Source organism: Drosophila nasuta, chromosome 2L (genome assembly GCF_023558535.2).
Source record: "Drosophila nasuta strain 15112-1781.00 chromosome 2L, ASM2355853v1, whole genome shotgun sequence".
Classification (NCBI taxonomy): domain Eukaryota; kingdom Metazoa; phylum Arthropoda; class Insecta; order Diptera; family Drosophilidae; genus Drosophila; species Drosophila nasuta.
In genome coordinates, this window is record NC_083455.1 from 10,687,392 (window position 1) to 10,704,712 (window position 17,321).

Consider the following 17,321-nt stretch of genomic DNA (forward strand, 5'->3'; position numbering starts at 1 on the left):
TTTACACTGTGTGCAGTCATTAACTTCTAAATAATAAATTTCAAACCACCACAATTATTCAAAAATTAATTAATCGAGTACGGAATTATCACTTACTCACTTATACCCCAAAATTATGCATAACCTTAAGAAACTCTAAACGTATTATAAAAATATTCGAATATTTTTTAATTTTTTTACATAGTTTACAGAAGATTTTTGTTTCTTGAATTGTAAATATATATTTACAAATTGCCAAATACATTTTTTATTTATAACTTCTTATTTTAATTTGTATTATTAATTATTAATTGTGCGATAAACCAGTTTGTTCGGTAACATGGAAATTGCACCCTATAGAAAGTGACACATTAATTTGACTACATACCAGATAGAATATCACTTATTTCTTTACTTCTCACTCTTAGTATCAATTAAGATTATAACAAAATTTTTTAATACGAAACTGTTTATTGCGCGTAGTCAAAAACAGTTGTACACTAGATATAACATTGATAAACTTGAGCTTGCAATTCGCAGAAGTTAACAGATATTTCTTAAGTTGCGCCAGCGTAGATGAGATAACTGTAACACAAAATCATTAGAAATGAATTAATATAATAATTATATAGAACATTGGTTACTTACTTGTTTGCTGCTCAAAACTAGACAAATGGGTTGTTGTCATTAGGTAACTTTGTTCGCTTACTATTTACATTCGACTTCATGTTGTCTGATAATCTCTTTCTGCTATCACTGAAATTAAGTATCAGGATTTAAATTATTATAATGAAATTATGACAAATGAGTATTCTACAATTTTACGTACCTTTGGAAATTCACATCCTTTATGGGTTTATTGCCACTATTCTTGCTGGCTTCATTGGCCAATGGTTGTTGTCGAAACTGTTGAGTCGCATTTGTTGTCGGACTGCTGCTTAACAACTGATTAGTTGCGACGGGTCGAATAATGTTTGGCGAATTCGGAGTTGCGGTTTTTTGAGTAACACTCGATACGGGTTTAACGCTGCTTACGGAAACCTTGCCCAAATCGCCACTCATCAAATTGTAATTGTCTGGTGCTTTTTTGGTTGGCATGAAGTTCGCTGGCAAGTTTTTATCTCGCACAGTTTTTGATAGCGAAAATACATTCGGGTTTGGTGCCTTTTTCGATTTGAGAATATTGGGCGCTGTGATATTTGGGGATTTTTGCACATCTTGCGGGCGAGATTTGGCAATTTCGGTGGGTGGATTGACCGCAGTTAGCGAAATGCTTGGCGAAATTTCATTGAGTTGTTTGGTAATACTGCTGGTGCCTGGCGGACTCGTGGTGGGAATTATCTGCATGGCAGCGTTGTTTTTCAAGAAATCCTTGGGCAATGCCGATGCTGCATCACTGGGAAATCCCAAAGGGAAATTTACATTTGTGGGCTTTGTGGATTTTACGGTTTTGTCGATGTCACTTTGCTGGGTGGTTTTCTTTGCCAACGTGTCAGCAAACGTTGTCGTTGTGGTGAGATCAACCGATGTTGTCGGAGGACCTGGATGCTTCTTCATTGTCACGGGATTCTTGACAGGCACATTAACTGGCGTCGTTGTCGTCAGATCCACTGAGCTTACGATGGGCGCAATTGTTGCTCTAATATCAGGCGCAGTTAAAGTCTTGTTTTGATCCATAGACGTTCGTGATTTTGTTGTCTTATCCCTTTTATTCAAACTGTCTACAGCTTCAAGTATTTCATTGGGATTGGGATGCAGACCTCCACCTTGAGCTAAAGCCGAATAAGACGTTGAATAGTTTAACAAACTGGACAACGGATTGTCAAGGAACTGTTTGTATTGTCCCAAAGTGGAGAGCACATTATTGGCACTGGCATTGGCCGATAAGCTGGCAAGAGATGGCGACTCTGTGGTTAATGGATGATGCATCGTTGGATGTGCTAAAGGTTGGCCAGTGCGGGGCAAACCCAAATCTCTTGAATGTGGTTTGGAGGCATTGGCAAGATTCTGCATTGTGGACATCAGCTGAGCACTCGGCTGCATGCGATTCGCATTTGGCAAAACTCCGAAAGGTGACGCATAACTGCTCAGATCGGTATTCATGTCATTGAATCGCAATGCCGAATACTTTTGGTACATCGATAATGTATCCAAATAGTTTTGATTCAAGTTGTAGCCATATTGTGGTATCAACGAGGCTGATTGGAGGCTGTAGTTCAATAGCGTTTGCATCTGCAAAAAGATTTTCGAACATTTTGAGTAAAATATTTTAAATTATATTATTTAGAAACTCACATCAAGTCCCGGATATGGATTTAGCTTTGACGCTGGCATAGCATTGGGCATTCTGAAATTAACAAATTTATTAACCCTGTATTATAGTTGTAGTAACTTAATGAAACTTACTTGTCGGCAGTTAATCCCTCTTGTTGAGCTAATTAAGTTAAAAAGAAAGTATCAAATTAGTTATTAGTTGTTATTTCCTATAATGCTTCAATTAGTTACCCAAATTCATTTGTAATTCCCGCTCGTAAGTATGCCACGCATCGGCTTTCTCCTGCTCGCTCAGCTCCTGTTCCACCTTGTTCTCCAATAAACTGTCATGTTCATGATACTTGTAGACCAGCTCCGACTGACGCAACAGATGAGCCAATATCGTATCCTTGGGCAGCACAGGCATCGTTCTTTCACTCTGCACTGGTTTCGTTAAACTGCGAAATATTATAAATGGTGAATAACATAATTTGCAAGTCAAATTTATTGCCTTGTTTACGTATAAAGCTCAGCGAGTTCTGCCATATTATAATGCCTATCGATTTGCTGCTCATCCACAACGCGAAAGCTCATCGCCTGCTTCGTCACGGACCGCGTGTACACCTTCTCCTCCATTGTGCCCTGCATTACACATGATTTTTTGATTAGTTTTTTATAATATAATCATATTAAGAAGTCGCTTTACCATTGCAATCAAACGATAAATGTAGCAATTTTTTTTCTGGCCCAAGCGGAAGATGCGAAAGATGTTTTGTTGATCGTTCGAGGGATTCCATGAAGTGTCCAATATGATGACTCGATTGGCTCCAATCAAATTGATGCCCTGACCGCCAGCCTTAGCCGAGATCAAGAAGACGCGAGCTCTTCGATTGGCTTCGCTGTTGAATCGTTTGATCATCTCATGCCTAATGTTCTTGGGCGTCTTCCCATCCAGCCTGTAATAATCCTGTCCATTTATCCACGAATTGCTGGACTTAAATGTCGTGGGTATATCTGCAAAATAAGTCGAGTATTATTATCAATGAAGAGCTTTCATTTATGGTTAGACTTACGCGTGTGTTGTAAGATCTCCGGATCGGATTCGGTTATTTTCTTAAAGAAATACTCAACGACATTCAAGACGGCAACAAAAGCCGAAAAGATTAAGCTGCAAAATATCAATTTATATACTACAATAGTTCCTCCACTCTGAGAATTTATTGTCTTACCATTTTTCGCCTTTCTCTTCACACATTCGCAATATCGTAAACATTGTACGCAGTTTGTTGCTGGGCATTATGGTCTCCAAATCTTTTTTGGAAAGATCTTTTCGCCACCAATCATTAGTCACCGATATAGTACCAGTTTGGCTGTCATAGATATCATCTGGTTGATCATCATCTGAGTGCGGCACTCCCGCCCTTTTCGTTTCTTTTTTGTTCTTTTGCTGTTTTAAAAGATTTTAACAGAATTTCAAGAGTTGTTGATGGGAAAATAATAAAAACGTCCATTGAACTCACCATATTCGCATTTTTCCAAGCATCTTCCAATACTTTGGGATGTGTCCAAATCTGTCAATCAAACATATATGTTTAATACTGTAATAATTATTCTGCTTAAGCTTAAATTACCTTTCGCAACACGGTGTAATCTGTAATAAGACTTTTGCCTCGACTGTCGCCACGACTTGCAATTGCTTCTAGAATATACTCATAGAGGGTGTTCTTAAAAGGAAATCAAATCAAGAATTAACACAAATATTTGTAGAGTTAATGTCAATAAACTAACCTGAACTGCAGTCATTGGAATAAACAAAACATATTCAAACTTTTGTGGCAAAAAAGTCTTTAGCAATTCGGCTTCTTTGCGCTGCAAAATAAATATAAAATTTATTAAATTAATGGTGCTGATCTAACCAATTTGTCATTAGTTTAAAATACCTGCACAAAATTCGAGAGCTTCTTATGTAGCACAAAGGAACGTTGTTTCATCACAGTAATATCTTTTTTGCTAGAGTCCTTGTGCTGACCATTCTTTATGGGATTCGCATATAAATTGGCAAATTCCTTTTCAGTGCCAAGATACAGTGGCTTTATAAAGTTGACCATGCTATAATCTACAAACAATTTGAATCAATAAATAAATATAATAGTAAATACTCCAAATCTGAAAGATTTACTCACATTCTTTTAAATTGTTTTGAATTGGCGTTCCAGTGAGCATAATGCGCTTAGGTGTAATAATTTTGGACACCGCCAAACTTATAGCCGACTTGCTGTTCTTAATGATGTGTCCCTCATCGCATACCACAAGATCCGCACCTAAAAGAAGCCTTTTACGTTGTGACTGCCTCTATATATGTGTCAAATATTTATTACCCGGTTCAAGTAGATATTTATTGACTTTATCCCGTATACTCTCCAATTTGGAAGTGCTCAAGTTGCCGCGATTCTTGTAAAACACTAGAGTTCGAAAAGCCTCATAGCCAACCAACAAACAGCCTGCTTTGCTGGCCGATGACAAAGACCATTCCTCCAAGACTCTTAGTTTATCGGAAATGTCACTAAAGATAAGAAAAATATGTAATCATCTAATTAGAGTATTTGCTAATATTGCTTACGATAGATCGGGAAAGACGTAGACTTTGTATTTGGTTTTGCTTTTAAGTGGTCCCAGCCATCGTTGAAGTTCATCAGCCCAATTCATAACCGTACTCTTCGGACAGAGCACTAGCACCTTGGATGTATTCAGTTCCTTGTAGGAAATCACTGTGTGCAACAGTGCGATTAACTGCAAGAAGAACCATATAGTTAATATAAGAAAATTAGGTTCTACTAATCATTTTGATTACCTGCAAAGTTTTGCCTAGCCCCATGCAATGGGCCAAAATGCAACCAGATCCCGTATTTTTTTTGCTATGATCAATGCCGCCGTAGCATGAATCATACATGAACTTAATACCATCAATTTGATGTGGCTTCAATAGCTTGACAAGATCCTCATCGACTTGCACAAAAGTTTTTGTTTTTTCCAGATAATCGAGTATGAACGCATTTGCTTGTGTGTTCTTGTTATTTTTTAAGGCTTTCGTCATTGTTTTCTGCTTCTGCTCCAATCGACGTACTCGCTCGGTTTCCGTCTCCTGTGCGGCTCGCGTCTCTTTCGCCAGTTGATCCATGCGCAGCATTGGTTTTAGCACACGTGTGTTCACTTCCACGGGTTCGGGCTCCGCTTCGGAATATTCACTCTCGGAACTCACAACGATTTCCTCATTTTGATTGCGTTTTTCCGCCTCGGCCAAACGTTTCTCCAGCGACTTTTTCGATCTCTTAGGCTTCACAATATTGTCATGCCATGATTGTTCGTCATGACTATCTGATTCCTTTAGAACGCCATCCAAATCGAGCTTAACTTCAATATCTTCAGTATTGCCACCATCATCGTCGCATTTGAAGACTTGCAGAAACTTGTCGACGACCTCCGATTTGGATTCATTCTCTGACGATGATGAATCCTTTAATTGATTGTAATCGCTTTCATCCGACAGTCCAGAATCGCTGTTGGAGTCATCCAGTAATTCTTTTTTGATCTGCTCATTGAATCGCGACAAATATTGATTCTCTGTGATGGCTTCGTCGTCGGTCTATAAAATATATAAATCAAGATTAGCTTTGCCGATCAATACTAAATGCCTGCCCACCTGTTCTTCGATGATCGTCACAATTTTGCATAGTGAAAATTGAAAACTCTACATACATACTCACTTCTTTGCAACTATGATCACTGTCAAGAGCTTCCATATCATCTTCAGACTCGTCCAGCGCTTCAATACCCCTAACACTCAATGGTTTTGTCTTCGGTTTATCCTTCAGCTTCACCTGTCGCTGCTGCACGTGACGTTTCTTTAAGCCACTCAAGTTGGTCAGCCTTATGAATTGAGAAATTTATTAGTTTCGTTTAAATATGCCTTTATTTAACACAAACCTTTCAATTTCCTTGTCTGTGTCGTCAGCAGAAGAACATGTAGCTTCCCCTTCGCCCTTCATGTCACACGACGCTTGGCGGAATTTCTTATTGGTTATATCCAACTTAATATACTTGGAGAGATCAATGCCATCGTTGTACTCGAGATTCCGACATCGTACGCTCTCTTTATCCGCCTGTTTCGTTGAAGTTTCCACAGAACACGATCTAAAAGCTTCATTAGAACTACTCGCATTATCCGAATCGTAGCGTGAAGAGTCTGAATCAGAATTCAAAAGATTCCTTTTGGCATTGCGATTGATGCGATGCCGCTTTTTGAAGAAGCTTTTTGTGTTGGTTTGCGTTGCTTCAGTCGATGTTGTTTGTTTAATATTCGCTACCTTTTGCAATTCTTTTATTTTACTCGAAATAAACACTTGCAACTCCTCTTCAGTTTGCACTGTTTCCGCATTGCAGTGATTCAGTATGTCTTTGGCACAGCTCAGTGTGTCCGCAAGTCGTTTGCTCAACCCTATTGCACTCTCACTAAAATTCTTGTAAAGGCTTTCAAAGTATTCATCGCCGGGCTCCACTTCCAAGGGTTCAGAGCAATTGAAGTCCAACACTGATTCATCAGCCTCCCTTTTGCTATTCTCCAGGCGTAGTATCTTAATCTTGTTGATGGTGTTGTCAACAAAATTAGAGACATTCGTTGGCACCGTGTCGCTGGACGAAACAATTTGACTCAAGAGCAAATCTTTAACACTACCCAGTCTAGGTTGACTCAGTACAAGCTCCTGTGACGTGTAGTTATGGTCATTTAATGCATCCGAAAGTTGTGTTCCACTGTGCTCATCATTATCATCATCCTCCTTCTCCCGCAACTCACACATTTCGCCAATTGCGTCCTCGATGCATCCCACGGTGGTCACAACTTCCTCTTCATAGCCTTGCCCCTCAAAATATGTGGTCTCTGTGACCTCCTCAGGCTCAAATTTGATTTCACTTATGAGCTGTTGTTCCATTAGATCGTCATTCGGCGTATTTTTCACATCCGGCATTTCTGCATCTGATAATGAAGTGCGCCATTCACAACTCATGCTCATTGTTTGCTGCAAACGAAATCAGCAAAGATTTTAATTAATGAATACTGACGCACACACAAGTCCGCTTGTACATACGTGTATCCGGTTATTTAAATGTACTCAAATGCATCACTAAATATGGGGATTCTCTCATTTAGTCTTGGATGCAAAAGTAAATGCACTTGCTGCTAAAACAAATTTCGAGATATTGTTGATAATAGGGATGGGCGATAATTGTACAGCGATAGCTTGACATATAGCAATACCGATGAATCTAGTATTTAAATATCGCGTAATAAATAAATAATAATAACAAAAAACATTTTCTTTAATACATGATGGAGTATTATCATTTTTAACATATGACAAAACATCGCTACACATTTTAATGAAATATACATACAATGCGTTTAAGCGCAAAACATAACATAATTTGGGATGACACATTCAACTGCAGTAGTCGATAATACAATGCGACAGTTTGCTGCTCTTATCGATAATGTAATGCTCATATAGCGAATCTCTAAAAAGTACCAAGCAAAGTGAAACAAGTAAAAATAAATAAATAACCATGAACACACGAAGTAGAAAAGCAAATCAAGAAAAAGTGCAGCGAAAACCTAATCTAGCGAAGTTTAAAGCACCGGCTATAAAAAAAGCTAAAAACGAAGAGAACACAGAGCGAAGATTCAATGTTACTAAATTTCCACCGTTCGGTATCCCCAAACATGCTTTGACACGAACTCTGGAGATTGTTAATGATCCTAATGATGAGTTTTGGCTAAACAAAAACTCATCGTGTGCGCCGCCAATTAATGATATTGTTTATGGCGGTGGTGTCCAGCGATCGGAAACATATATTAAGTTGAATTTGGCACGTAAATGTTTGTTGACGCGTGATTTTCATAACTTGGCCAAATTGTTGACATCGAACATCATCGGCGACACTGTGATGCAGAAATCCTCCTTTCCCATTTTTACAGATGTAAGTTCCGTTTCCATGCTTCCGTATGTTACTTATTCTTTGATCTACTTTCAGTATGCATCAATCCTACTCACACTAAAGGATCCCGAACTTTTGCAGAAACTTAAAGCGACAATATCGAACTCTACTACTCAAAGTGCCAATAAATCTTTGCAATTGAATTCTACGTCTACAGAAAAAGATAATACAATAACATAATACTTTAAAACATTTCCTTTGACAAAAGCAAGCCTTTATTAAAATTTTGACTATCCCATATAGAATTAATGCATTTAGATCTAAGAAACTACAAATTTAGACAGGATTTACCATTGCTTTACTATTTAAGAAAATATAAGTACAAATAAACAACAGACACACGATCTTCGTTGCAATTTGTAATTTCTTTACCATGTGAGGTCTTGGCAACTTTTACTATTCTTCAAAGCCCTAATCGCCTCGACATTAAAAATAATACAGGTTACTTTAAAATGTGCAAACATAAATAAATCATTAACCATTAACCTATAGTATAGTTCGCTAAATTAACTTCCATGTTAAAGGAAAGGAACTTAATTCCTTTCTCTTTTTTTCAAATTGGGAAGGATTAAACACAATTTAACAAATACAAATCTCGCTTCTATTAGCATTTTGTAAAACTTTTTGAAACGTATAACTTTTGATGATAAAAATACACATTGTTATTGGTAGCACACATTTTAATTTATTTATTTTCTTTTGAATTCAACTTGGATCTAAAGTCCTTCTGACAGTCATTCTAGTTTCCAATTTTATTGCAGCCAGTCGGACGTCTTCAATGTTTTCGATTCATGGCCAAATCGACGGTGCCTTCGTAATGTTCAAGATATAGATGCGTATTTTTAAATACTATGCAGTTCAAGGTGACACAATTCATGATCATCAACAACACAACTCTTGTGAAAAACATAGCGAAGAATAAATAACAACAAAACACTTTTATACAAACTTATTTTTTATTTGCTTTTAACGATTTTTTCATTAATATTTGTTTGTTGAATAAAATACTTGATTAAATGTTAAGATATATCTGCATGTTGACTTTTCAAAAAAATCAGAAACTTTGAAAATCATGCCAGTGATGCAATTGGAGAATAGTTATACATTTTGTTCTGAATTCTTCACTTTATATAGTGCATTTAGTGTGTACTGAAGCCTACCTTTATTCTTTGCCCACTAATTGGTAAGACTACAAAAAAAAAAATTAAGAGCATAATGAAATATGAATACGAAAGAGACTACAATCAATCATATATTTAGTATAAGTCTTCTTCCATTGAAAAGTCTGATGTTTCGCCAGCATAAAGAGAGCTGAAAGCAGGAAAAAATAATAAACTTGTTAATATAATGAAATTGCTAAATGTGGAGTTTTCAACGTACTTTACGGCTCGGCTGGTGAAGAAAACGATGCGTTTTAGCTTCTTATTGTAAAAGAAATAATTAAAGGACCAGAGGCAACCAGGTTCGCCAAATGGATCCGAGCTAAGATCCGGATTATAGCTATATATGTCGCATTCCGATAAGTTAACCTCATCGTCGACAGCAGACCATAATGGCTGGCGCAAAACCTGATATTGATCGCCAGCCAAAGCAGACAGGTTCGAGTGAACCGAATTCATAACCCAAGGCAAGGAAGGTTCCTTGCTAAACTCATGCGACTGCAATATGAAAGAAAATTCAATTAGTAAGTTTTAAAGAATCAAAGATATTGGACTTTTTAACTCACCTTTGCATCTGAGAAATCATAGTCAGGCTCGAAAGACGCATTCAGTGTGGCAATCAAGTAGAAAAGAGTTTTGCGTGAGATCGTGTCACACAGAATGACGCCTTCATCACCAGACTGGCTGTTGTTGCGATGAAAGTTCGGCGAAATGTCCGATAGCGTTTGAGGCGGCGATAACGCCTGCAAATCATGGCCATGGGTCTCGGCCGTGAATCGCTTGTACAAGACTTTCTCGGCAGCTACCATTTTGCTAAAATTGTTGAAATACAAAAAAAAAAAACATTATATAAATTGTATTTACGTAGAACAATCTAATCAATCATAATAGGTTTTATGTAGCAAAGTAAAAACAAAACGTGTTAGGTAATTTTAAAAAATGTCAACGCATTAAAAATATATTTAAACTATTACATTTCATATTGTGTTCAGGGCCAAGCCCCACTAAATCAGATGAAGGCCATCTTCTTATAAATTTAATCAATATCAAGAATTGCTATATCGTTGTACTTATAAGCAAAAGAGTTACTATTATTTGCCTATAAAAATAAAGTTTAGTTTACGGATGTGAGATGGTCAATATATTATTATAAAAAATGTAAATGTGTGATAAGTATGTAAGAATTAATATTACGCAGGCAATTAGAGCATTTCTGCTTAAATGGAATTTCCATATTATATAAAGAAATTAACTTAATAAAACACTACAAGATTGAGAGTAAAATAATATACAGTACAAATAAGGAACAAAATAATGCGAAAGTTAATCAATATTTACTTTGGAATGGATTCGAGCTTTTAATAAGCTTTTCTAAATGCAGTGAATACATGAATAATTTACATAAATAAAAAGTTGGGTTGCTAAGTTATTATAAACACAATTAATCAATGAATAATCTATAAAATTTCCATTCAAGTCTCAAAAAGTTTATGAATCTGATAAGAATTTATGATTATATAATTAAGGTTTGGCACAACCAAATTAAAATATTATTAAATATTGTGATCAGTTCGGAATTGAGCTTTTAACAAGCTTTTTAAAAATACAAAGAACCCAAACCTACTCTTAATATACTACATGTTATTGTTTCCGTATAATTATAATCAGATCATCTAAAAATTCACTAGTCTGATAAGAAATTGTGATTATATAAGGTTTGTATATTTTCCTTACCATGAGTAGCTTTCGATGCGTCCGAAAATTGTGACGCCACCAGTTTGAATAGAAATCGCATTGTTGATGGCCTCGAAGCGCGAGCTCTCGAGTAACTTCATCTTGTAATTCCACTTGTTCTCTGCTTCCGGGATTCAGGATCTCACTTATAGGCAATATATATGTATATATTTTTCGCGATGAGATATTGTGAATTGCAGGCGAACGTTTGAGAACACGACGTCGTTTTCGTTATATGTATTATAAACGATCGAGTAAATTTTCTATATGCTTATGCTTCACAAAGATTTAAGCAAATTTTGATCGACAAAAACGAACAATAGCGAAACAAAAGGCAGCAGCTTAAGCGCAACAACAGCTGTTTATCAATATTTGCGGCGTCGCTAAAATGTTTCTCGTTTGGACAGCTCTTGCTCCATATATGGCCCAGAAAGGAATAGTGTGGACGACTTTGAAATTTCTAAACATGGTACTCGGATGAACAGCGATTCTCTTCTTGACAGCGACTCTCTTCTCGATGATGTTGTAAATATGCTGGAGTCTGCACTGTTTTACTAACATTACACTTTAACACAATTGCTGGCACAATTTAAATTGATCTCTTGGGTTCTTTTGCTTTTTTGAGTGTTTGAACTGCAACAACGAGCACTGGCTGCAGTCAGAATTCTTTGTTTTCACAAATATATCTTTTTGTTGTATAACTTTGTATCTGGATTACTTATACGCACCCACACACTTAAATTATGCGTTTGTATGTAGTTGTTTTTGTTGGCCTTGTGTGTGTGTGTATACACACGAATAAACGGTTGAATGGGTGTGCGTTTATGTATAGATGTGTGAAGTGTGACCTTCGTATTAAGGAATATACGCAGAAATATAAAATGGCGTCAAATATTCTGCGTATAGCGCGTCGATTTTGTTTTTCTTTCGTTTTCGATGTTCTGCTCCACTCCACTAATCTTTTTGTATCGTTGTATATCCGGAAATAACAACAATGCAACACTTAGTAATCAAATAAATGTTCAGAATCCATTGAACGAGACATATTTATATATTAGATAATTTTGCTTTTGTACGTTTTGTAGTTTCACTTATGTATTGATTACTTGATTGCTTTTTGATTAATTATTATCGCCAATTGGTTTTCACACAACGCGCTTTCTCTTTGGGCTGATTAAGTGATAAGTAAATAAAATATGAATCACTTTTAATATTGAAGATTTTCTGTACGGAAAAACACACTTGCTCACTTTACTCAATTTTTTTTACTAGTGATGCACCAAGGCTCTAAGCATCGATAAATTAATTTTCAATGGGTGATGGTATTGGTATGCGATATATTTTCTTTCGATGGTTTATTCGATAACTATGGTAGAAATTATATGTCTTGTAAATTTGTAACAAAATATGTTAAAATAAATACAAAAAAAATATAAAATTATTATTTTTATTAAATATAAAAAACTTTTTTTATTTTGGTGCAAATTTTGAGGTTATCGCATCTATACTATCTATCGTTTATTGCTTATAGACCTGGGCAATACTCGCATATCGATATTAGGCCAAAAAGCAACAATGCTGCGCTAAACCATCTATTGTGCATCTCTAATACATATGTACATATAAATGAATCGCACTGTGTAGATGAATATTAAATACGAAAATTTGCGATTCTTCTTGAGCTTATCACATTAAAAGCGACCAGTGTCAATACATGTGTAATATCGTGTTAAATTCATTTCCACTTGCAAGTCGCAACTGGTGTTCGTCAAAGTAGACAAACCGTTTTAATAAAAGACCACGACGGGTGTTGTCCCTCTTAAGTAGTATATACATTTTCCATTATTATAAGTTCATGTAAATTCTCAAGTAACTGTTACACAAATTTGATATTTTGTTTTTTTTTTCATATATTTTTTTTTAATTTTCGCCACATTAGAGCATTAGCGATCTTATGAAAATATGGATATTATTTTGTTATATTTTCAGTTTAAAAAGTTGCTGTACATAAAATGGCGGAGGGAAATGCTGGAGTAAGTGCTGAGGGAGCTGCCGCTTTGGCTGCCCCAAATCCTAATGCCGAAGTAATCAGGGGCCAGATATTCGAAGTTGGCCCACGTTATAGGAAACTAACATACATTGGTGAAGGCGCATATGGCATGGTGGTGTAAGTATATCTTCTGTTTTGTCCTAAATCTTGTTGGAACACAACCAGCATACACTGTGATTCATCATAGTTCCTTTACTTACTCTTTATATCATATAAATATATATATTAAAACAGTATTTGTTTAAATACTTTACTCATTAAATTTTTGTTTAAGCGCTGATGAAAAAGTGTTTTCAAAACATTTGCTGATAGTCCTTAGAAATAATAAATAATTATCTTGAAATAGTTTTTTTTTAATAAAATATTCACGGCGGCAACTTATTTTTGGTTTGATTTTATTGAAATTATTTTTATTTTGTTCTAAATATTTGTTGATGTCTACCACTAATTACTATTTTATCTTCATTCATTCATTTCTTATTATGAACGTAATCAAGAAAATGAATCAACATGATAAGATTTTCTGTCCTGTTCCTATGCCCTTTATAAATTTTTATTATCAATTGCATGACAAGATAGCCACCGGTTTATATATAAAATACATTCTTATTTGAATCTTTTATTTGCAGATCTGCCGATGATACGTTGACGAACCAAAGAGTTGCTATAAAAAAGATTTCCCCATTCGAGCATCAAACGTATTGTCAACGAACTTTGCGGGAAATAACCATTCTAACAAGATTCAAACACGAAAACGTAAATACTATTTGTATAATTTAGACTGAAAATGTATAGTTTTTATATCGCAACACATATTTATTACAGATTATTGATATTCGAGACATCTTGCGAGTAGATAGCATAGAACAAATGAGGGATGTATATATTGTACAATGCTTAATGGAGACTGATTTGTATAAACTATTGAAAACGCAGGTAAATACAAATCTTTATACATATTTGCAGTTAATGAGTAATCATCTTGATATGGTGAGTGCATCTAATCTTATCTAAAATATATTTGCTCTCTTTGCTTGCAGAGGCTGAGTAATGATCATATCTGTTACTTTCTGTATCAGATATTGCGTGGTCTAAAGTACATCCATTCGGCAAACGTTTTACATCGCGACCTTAAACCGAGCAATCTATTACTCAATAAGACGTGCGATTTAAAAGTTTGTATCATTTTTGATAGAGTGCTAATTATTTTTTTAATTTTATTGTTAACCTGATTTTTTCGCTTACAGATTTGCGACTTTGGTTTGGCACGTATTGCCGATCCGGAGCACGATCACACTGGGTTTTTAACTGAATACGTTGCTACTCGATGGTACAGGGCACCAGAGATTATGCTTAATTCAAAAGGTTATACTAAATCGATTGATATTTGGTCAGTTGGCTGCATTTTGGCTGAAATGTTGAGCAATCGACCCATATTTCCCGGCAAACATTACTTGGATCAGCTGAACCACATTCTTGGTGTACTAGGCTCACCATCACAGGAGGATTTGGAATGTATTATTAATGAAAAGGCAAGTGCAGCCGTTTACATAAACTAAAGTTATTCCCCTTATAATAATTTTGGAATATTACGTACGACTTGCAGGCAAGAAATTATTTAGAATCATTGCCATTCAAACCAAATGTGCCATGGTCAAGGTTATTCCCAAATGCAGACGCTTTGGCATTAGACTTGCTTGGGAAAATGTTGACGTTTAATCCGCACAAACGAATTCCAGTCGAGGAAGCTTTGGCACATCCATACTTGGAACAGTATTATGATCCCGGCGATGAGGTAATTTTAAAATCTAAATTATACAATACATAGATATAAATATATTTAGATACACCACTAATTATTTAATGTAAACAATTACCTTTAGCCCGTTGCCGAAGTACCGTTTCGTATCAACATGGAAAATGATGATATATCCCGAGATGCATTGAAGTCATTAATTTTTGAAGCAACGTTGAAATTTAAAGAACGACAACCAGAACAGGCGCTTTAAAAACAAAAACTTACAAAATAAAATAACTTACATTTTAAACAAATTGGTTTTATTTTGATTTCCGTTATGTCGTTTTTCGGTTTTGTTTTGTTTGTCGCGTATTTTGAATGTTTCACATTTGCTACGTTAGCTTGTTCGGTGTTATATTTTCTTATTTGAATTAAGTATAGCAAAGACATAAAAACCAACATCAAAATAACAGAACTAAATACTAACTCGTATATATCATTTGTCTGTGTATAAACAAAAATTATTTCTCTTACACATAGTGGGTTAATCCTATTAAACTTCATATAAATACATGTGTTTACTTATACAATATATTATATATTTATACATCATATGTGTATTCATGCGAAAAAACGGCATGTACCTAATGCATTTACGATATCTCATTATATTATAAGATGAATAACATGTTTTACCTACACACGTTGATAAGTTTGTCATTCTCCAATTAACACACACACTTTTTAATCATGTACTGTATAAACAAATGTCATTTAATATGTTCAACAGTATACAAATTTACATCGTAAACGTAAGATAACAATTAGTCAGTACCAAAACGAATGTTACACACATACATATATATGTATCTGTCTGTTTGTCTGTCTGTTTGCCTATTGTCTTCTTTGACATATTACATAATTATATATGTCAATCGAGAGTTCTTTATATATATATATATATAAATGTATGTGTATTTACATAATTACCATTTTACATTAACAATTACATCTCAGTTCATTATTACTCTAAGAATATTGAAGAGTTTAATCAATTTATGCATATTGTATATTTGTGTGTTTATTTGTTCCGTATTTTAACAAGCAAATCAAAATATTATTAACTCGTATTTCAATTGTCGATTTCAAATAATAGCAAAATAATCCAAAACGAATTTGTCTATAGACTAAATTTTTTGAAACTACACTCTAACGCATTGATTGATGTATTAATAAGCCAGAATGTTTTTTTTAGTACTCAGATCTCTGCAAAAAAAAAAAACAAAACAAAAAAGAAAACAAAGTATCTATGTATTGCAAATCTCATTTGAAAACAGCAAAAATATCTTCTTGCTCATCTAATAACTAATTAAACAAACAAAAAAACGAAAATGAAAAGAACAGATTGTATCTTTTGGGATGCTGAAATTATAATTTCTATCGCATCTTTTCAATATAATAATGCTCCGATTTTGATCAATCTCTTGTTGATATTCATGTTTGTACCGATCTACTAATCAAATGATAGTTAGATAATAGCTATAGATATACCAAGAAAATGATGATGTGTATCAAGTTTCATTTATTAACAACAAAATATTGACTCGTCTCGTTCCTGATTATTATTATAATTATTATTATGTGTCTGTATGTTTGTATATCTTGGTGTACACTTGATGGAGTTGCACATTTCATAGATTCTTTAATTCTGCAATGGAATTCATGTGTGAAGTGTACTTTCAATTAAATTTATTGTAGTAGGAAGATTAAATCCAATTTTAGCATATACTATACTCATTACATTCCATTGTATGCGTGTGTATGTGTCTGTAGGTATATATGTATTTTAAATACAATTATATCTTAATTGAAATGCACTTTGAACATAAGTAAACATTATTTTTTTGAATCTTCGCGTTGTTAATAAATCCTTAAACTATGTTGAAAATCTTGGATCATTAAAAATGTAATAATTTACGAAAAACTACAAAAATCTTTGCTTACAATTTTAATTTCTGGGAAATATATGGATGAGAGGTCAACTTTTAAACTATCATTAATAGCATTTGTTGATTGTCCAAGGGAAACACTTCATACGAAGATTTCTCTTCCGATGTGAATATGGTGGAAGAGATTAATAAATATTTTGCCGTTCAGTTAAGTGGCCAATTCAAGTTCTAAAATGCATTATTTACCTAGACTATAAGCAGGTTGAACTACTTCAGACATGCAGCTCTTTCAATGTTTGTCCAGGTGCACCACTTCATGTACTATTATAAAGCCCACAAACACGATACATGTACCCGAAATCCATACCATAAATATTTTACATTATTTGGCTCAATTGATAAAGCCA

At 34.8% G+C, this 17,321-nt stretch overlaps 4 protein-coding genes across 7 annotated transcripts; 2 read left to right on the plus strand and 2 right to left on the minus strand.

Annotated features, from left to right (window-relative positions):
* Nucleotides 1–164: 164 nt before the first annotated feature.
* LOC132783497 (transcriptional regulator ATRX homolog) lies at nt 165–7,495 on the minus strand. Its single transcript, XM_060788697.1, has 21 exons — nt 7,377–7,495; nt 6,217–7,307; nt 5,997–6,159; nt 5,084–5,875; nt 4,853–5,022; nt 4,611–4,795; nt 4,416–4,553; nt 4,173–4,348; nt 4,021–4,101; nt 3,864–3,956; nt 3,753–3,803; nt 3,462–3,679; nt 3,306–3,400; nt 2,939–3,246; nt 2,753–2,874; nt 2,485–2,690; nt 2,386–2,413; nt 2,275–2,326; nt 809–2,211; nt 628–735; nt 165–564 (listed from the first exon to the last, which is right to left on the minus strand). The coding sequence occupies exons 2-20, from the start codon at nt 7,299–7,301 to the stop codon at nt 645–647; spliced, it is 5,457 nt and encodes a 1,818-aa protein (XP_060644680.1). The 5' UTR covers nt 7,302–7,307; nt 7,377–7,495; the 3' UTR covers nt 165–564; nt 628–644.
* A 253-nt stretch (nt 7,496–7,748) lies between these two features.
* Nucleotides 7,749–8,755, plus strand: LOC132783501 (uncharacterized). The gene is made up of 2 exons (XM_060788702.1): nt 7,749–8,265; nt 8,320–8,755. Exons 1-2 carry the CDS (start codon nt 7,852–7,854, stop codon nt 8,461–8,463), a joined length of 558 nt encoding a protein of 185 aa, XP_060644685.1. The 5' UTR covers nt 7,749–7,851; the 3' UTR covers nt 8,464–8,755.
* Nucleotides 8,756–9,234: 479 nt separating this feature from the next.
* LOC132783500 (repressor of RNA polymerase III transcription MAF1 homolog) lies at nt 9,235–12,451 on the minus strand. Its single transcript, XM_060788701.1, has 4 exons — nt 11,178–12,451; nt 10,010–10,256; nt 9,664–9,941; nt 9,235–9,594 (listed from the first exon to the last, which is right to left on the minus strand). Exons 1-4 carry the CDS (start codon nt 11,276–11,278, stop codon nt 9,540–9,542), a joined length of 681 nt encoding a protein of 226 aa, XP_060644684.1. The 5' UTR covers nt 11,279–12,451; the 3' UTR covers nt 9,235–9,539.
* Nucleotides 12,452–12,770: 319 nt separating this feature from the next.
* LOC132798118 (mitogen-activated protein kinase ERK-A) lies at nt 12,771–16,268 on the plus strand. Of its 4 annotated transcripts, none has more exons than XM_060809844.1 (8): nt 12,771–13,046; nt 13,167–13,344; nt 13,857–13,983; nt 14,053–14,163; nt 14,268–14,402; nt 14,475–14,759; nt 14,834–15,022; nt 15,111–16,268. In XM_060809844.1, exons 2-8 carry the CDS (start codon nt 13,190–13,192, stop codon nt 15,234–15,236), a joined length of 1,128 nt encoding a protein of 375 aa, XP_060665827.1. In that variant the 5' UTR covers nt 12,771–13,046; nt 13,167–13,189; the 3' UTR covers nt 15,237–16,268. The 4 variants fall into 4 exon arrangements, with proteins under 4 accessions (XP_060665827.1, XP_060665824.1, XP_060665825.1 ...); XM_060809841.1 differs by having other exon boundaries at nt 12,771–13,034; XM_060809842.1 differs by having other exon boundaries at nt 12,771–13,003.
* Nucleotides 16,269–17,321: the final 1,053 nt, after the last annotated feature.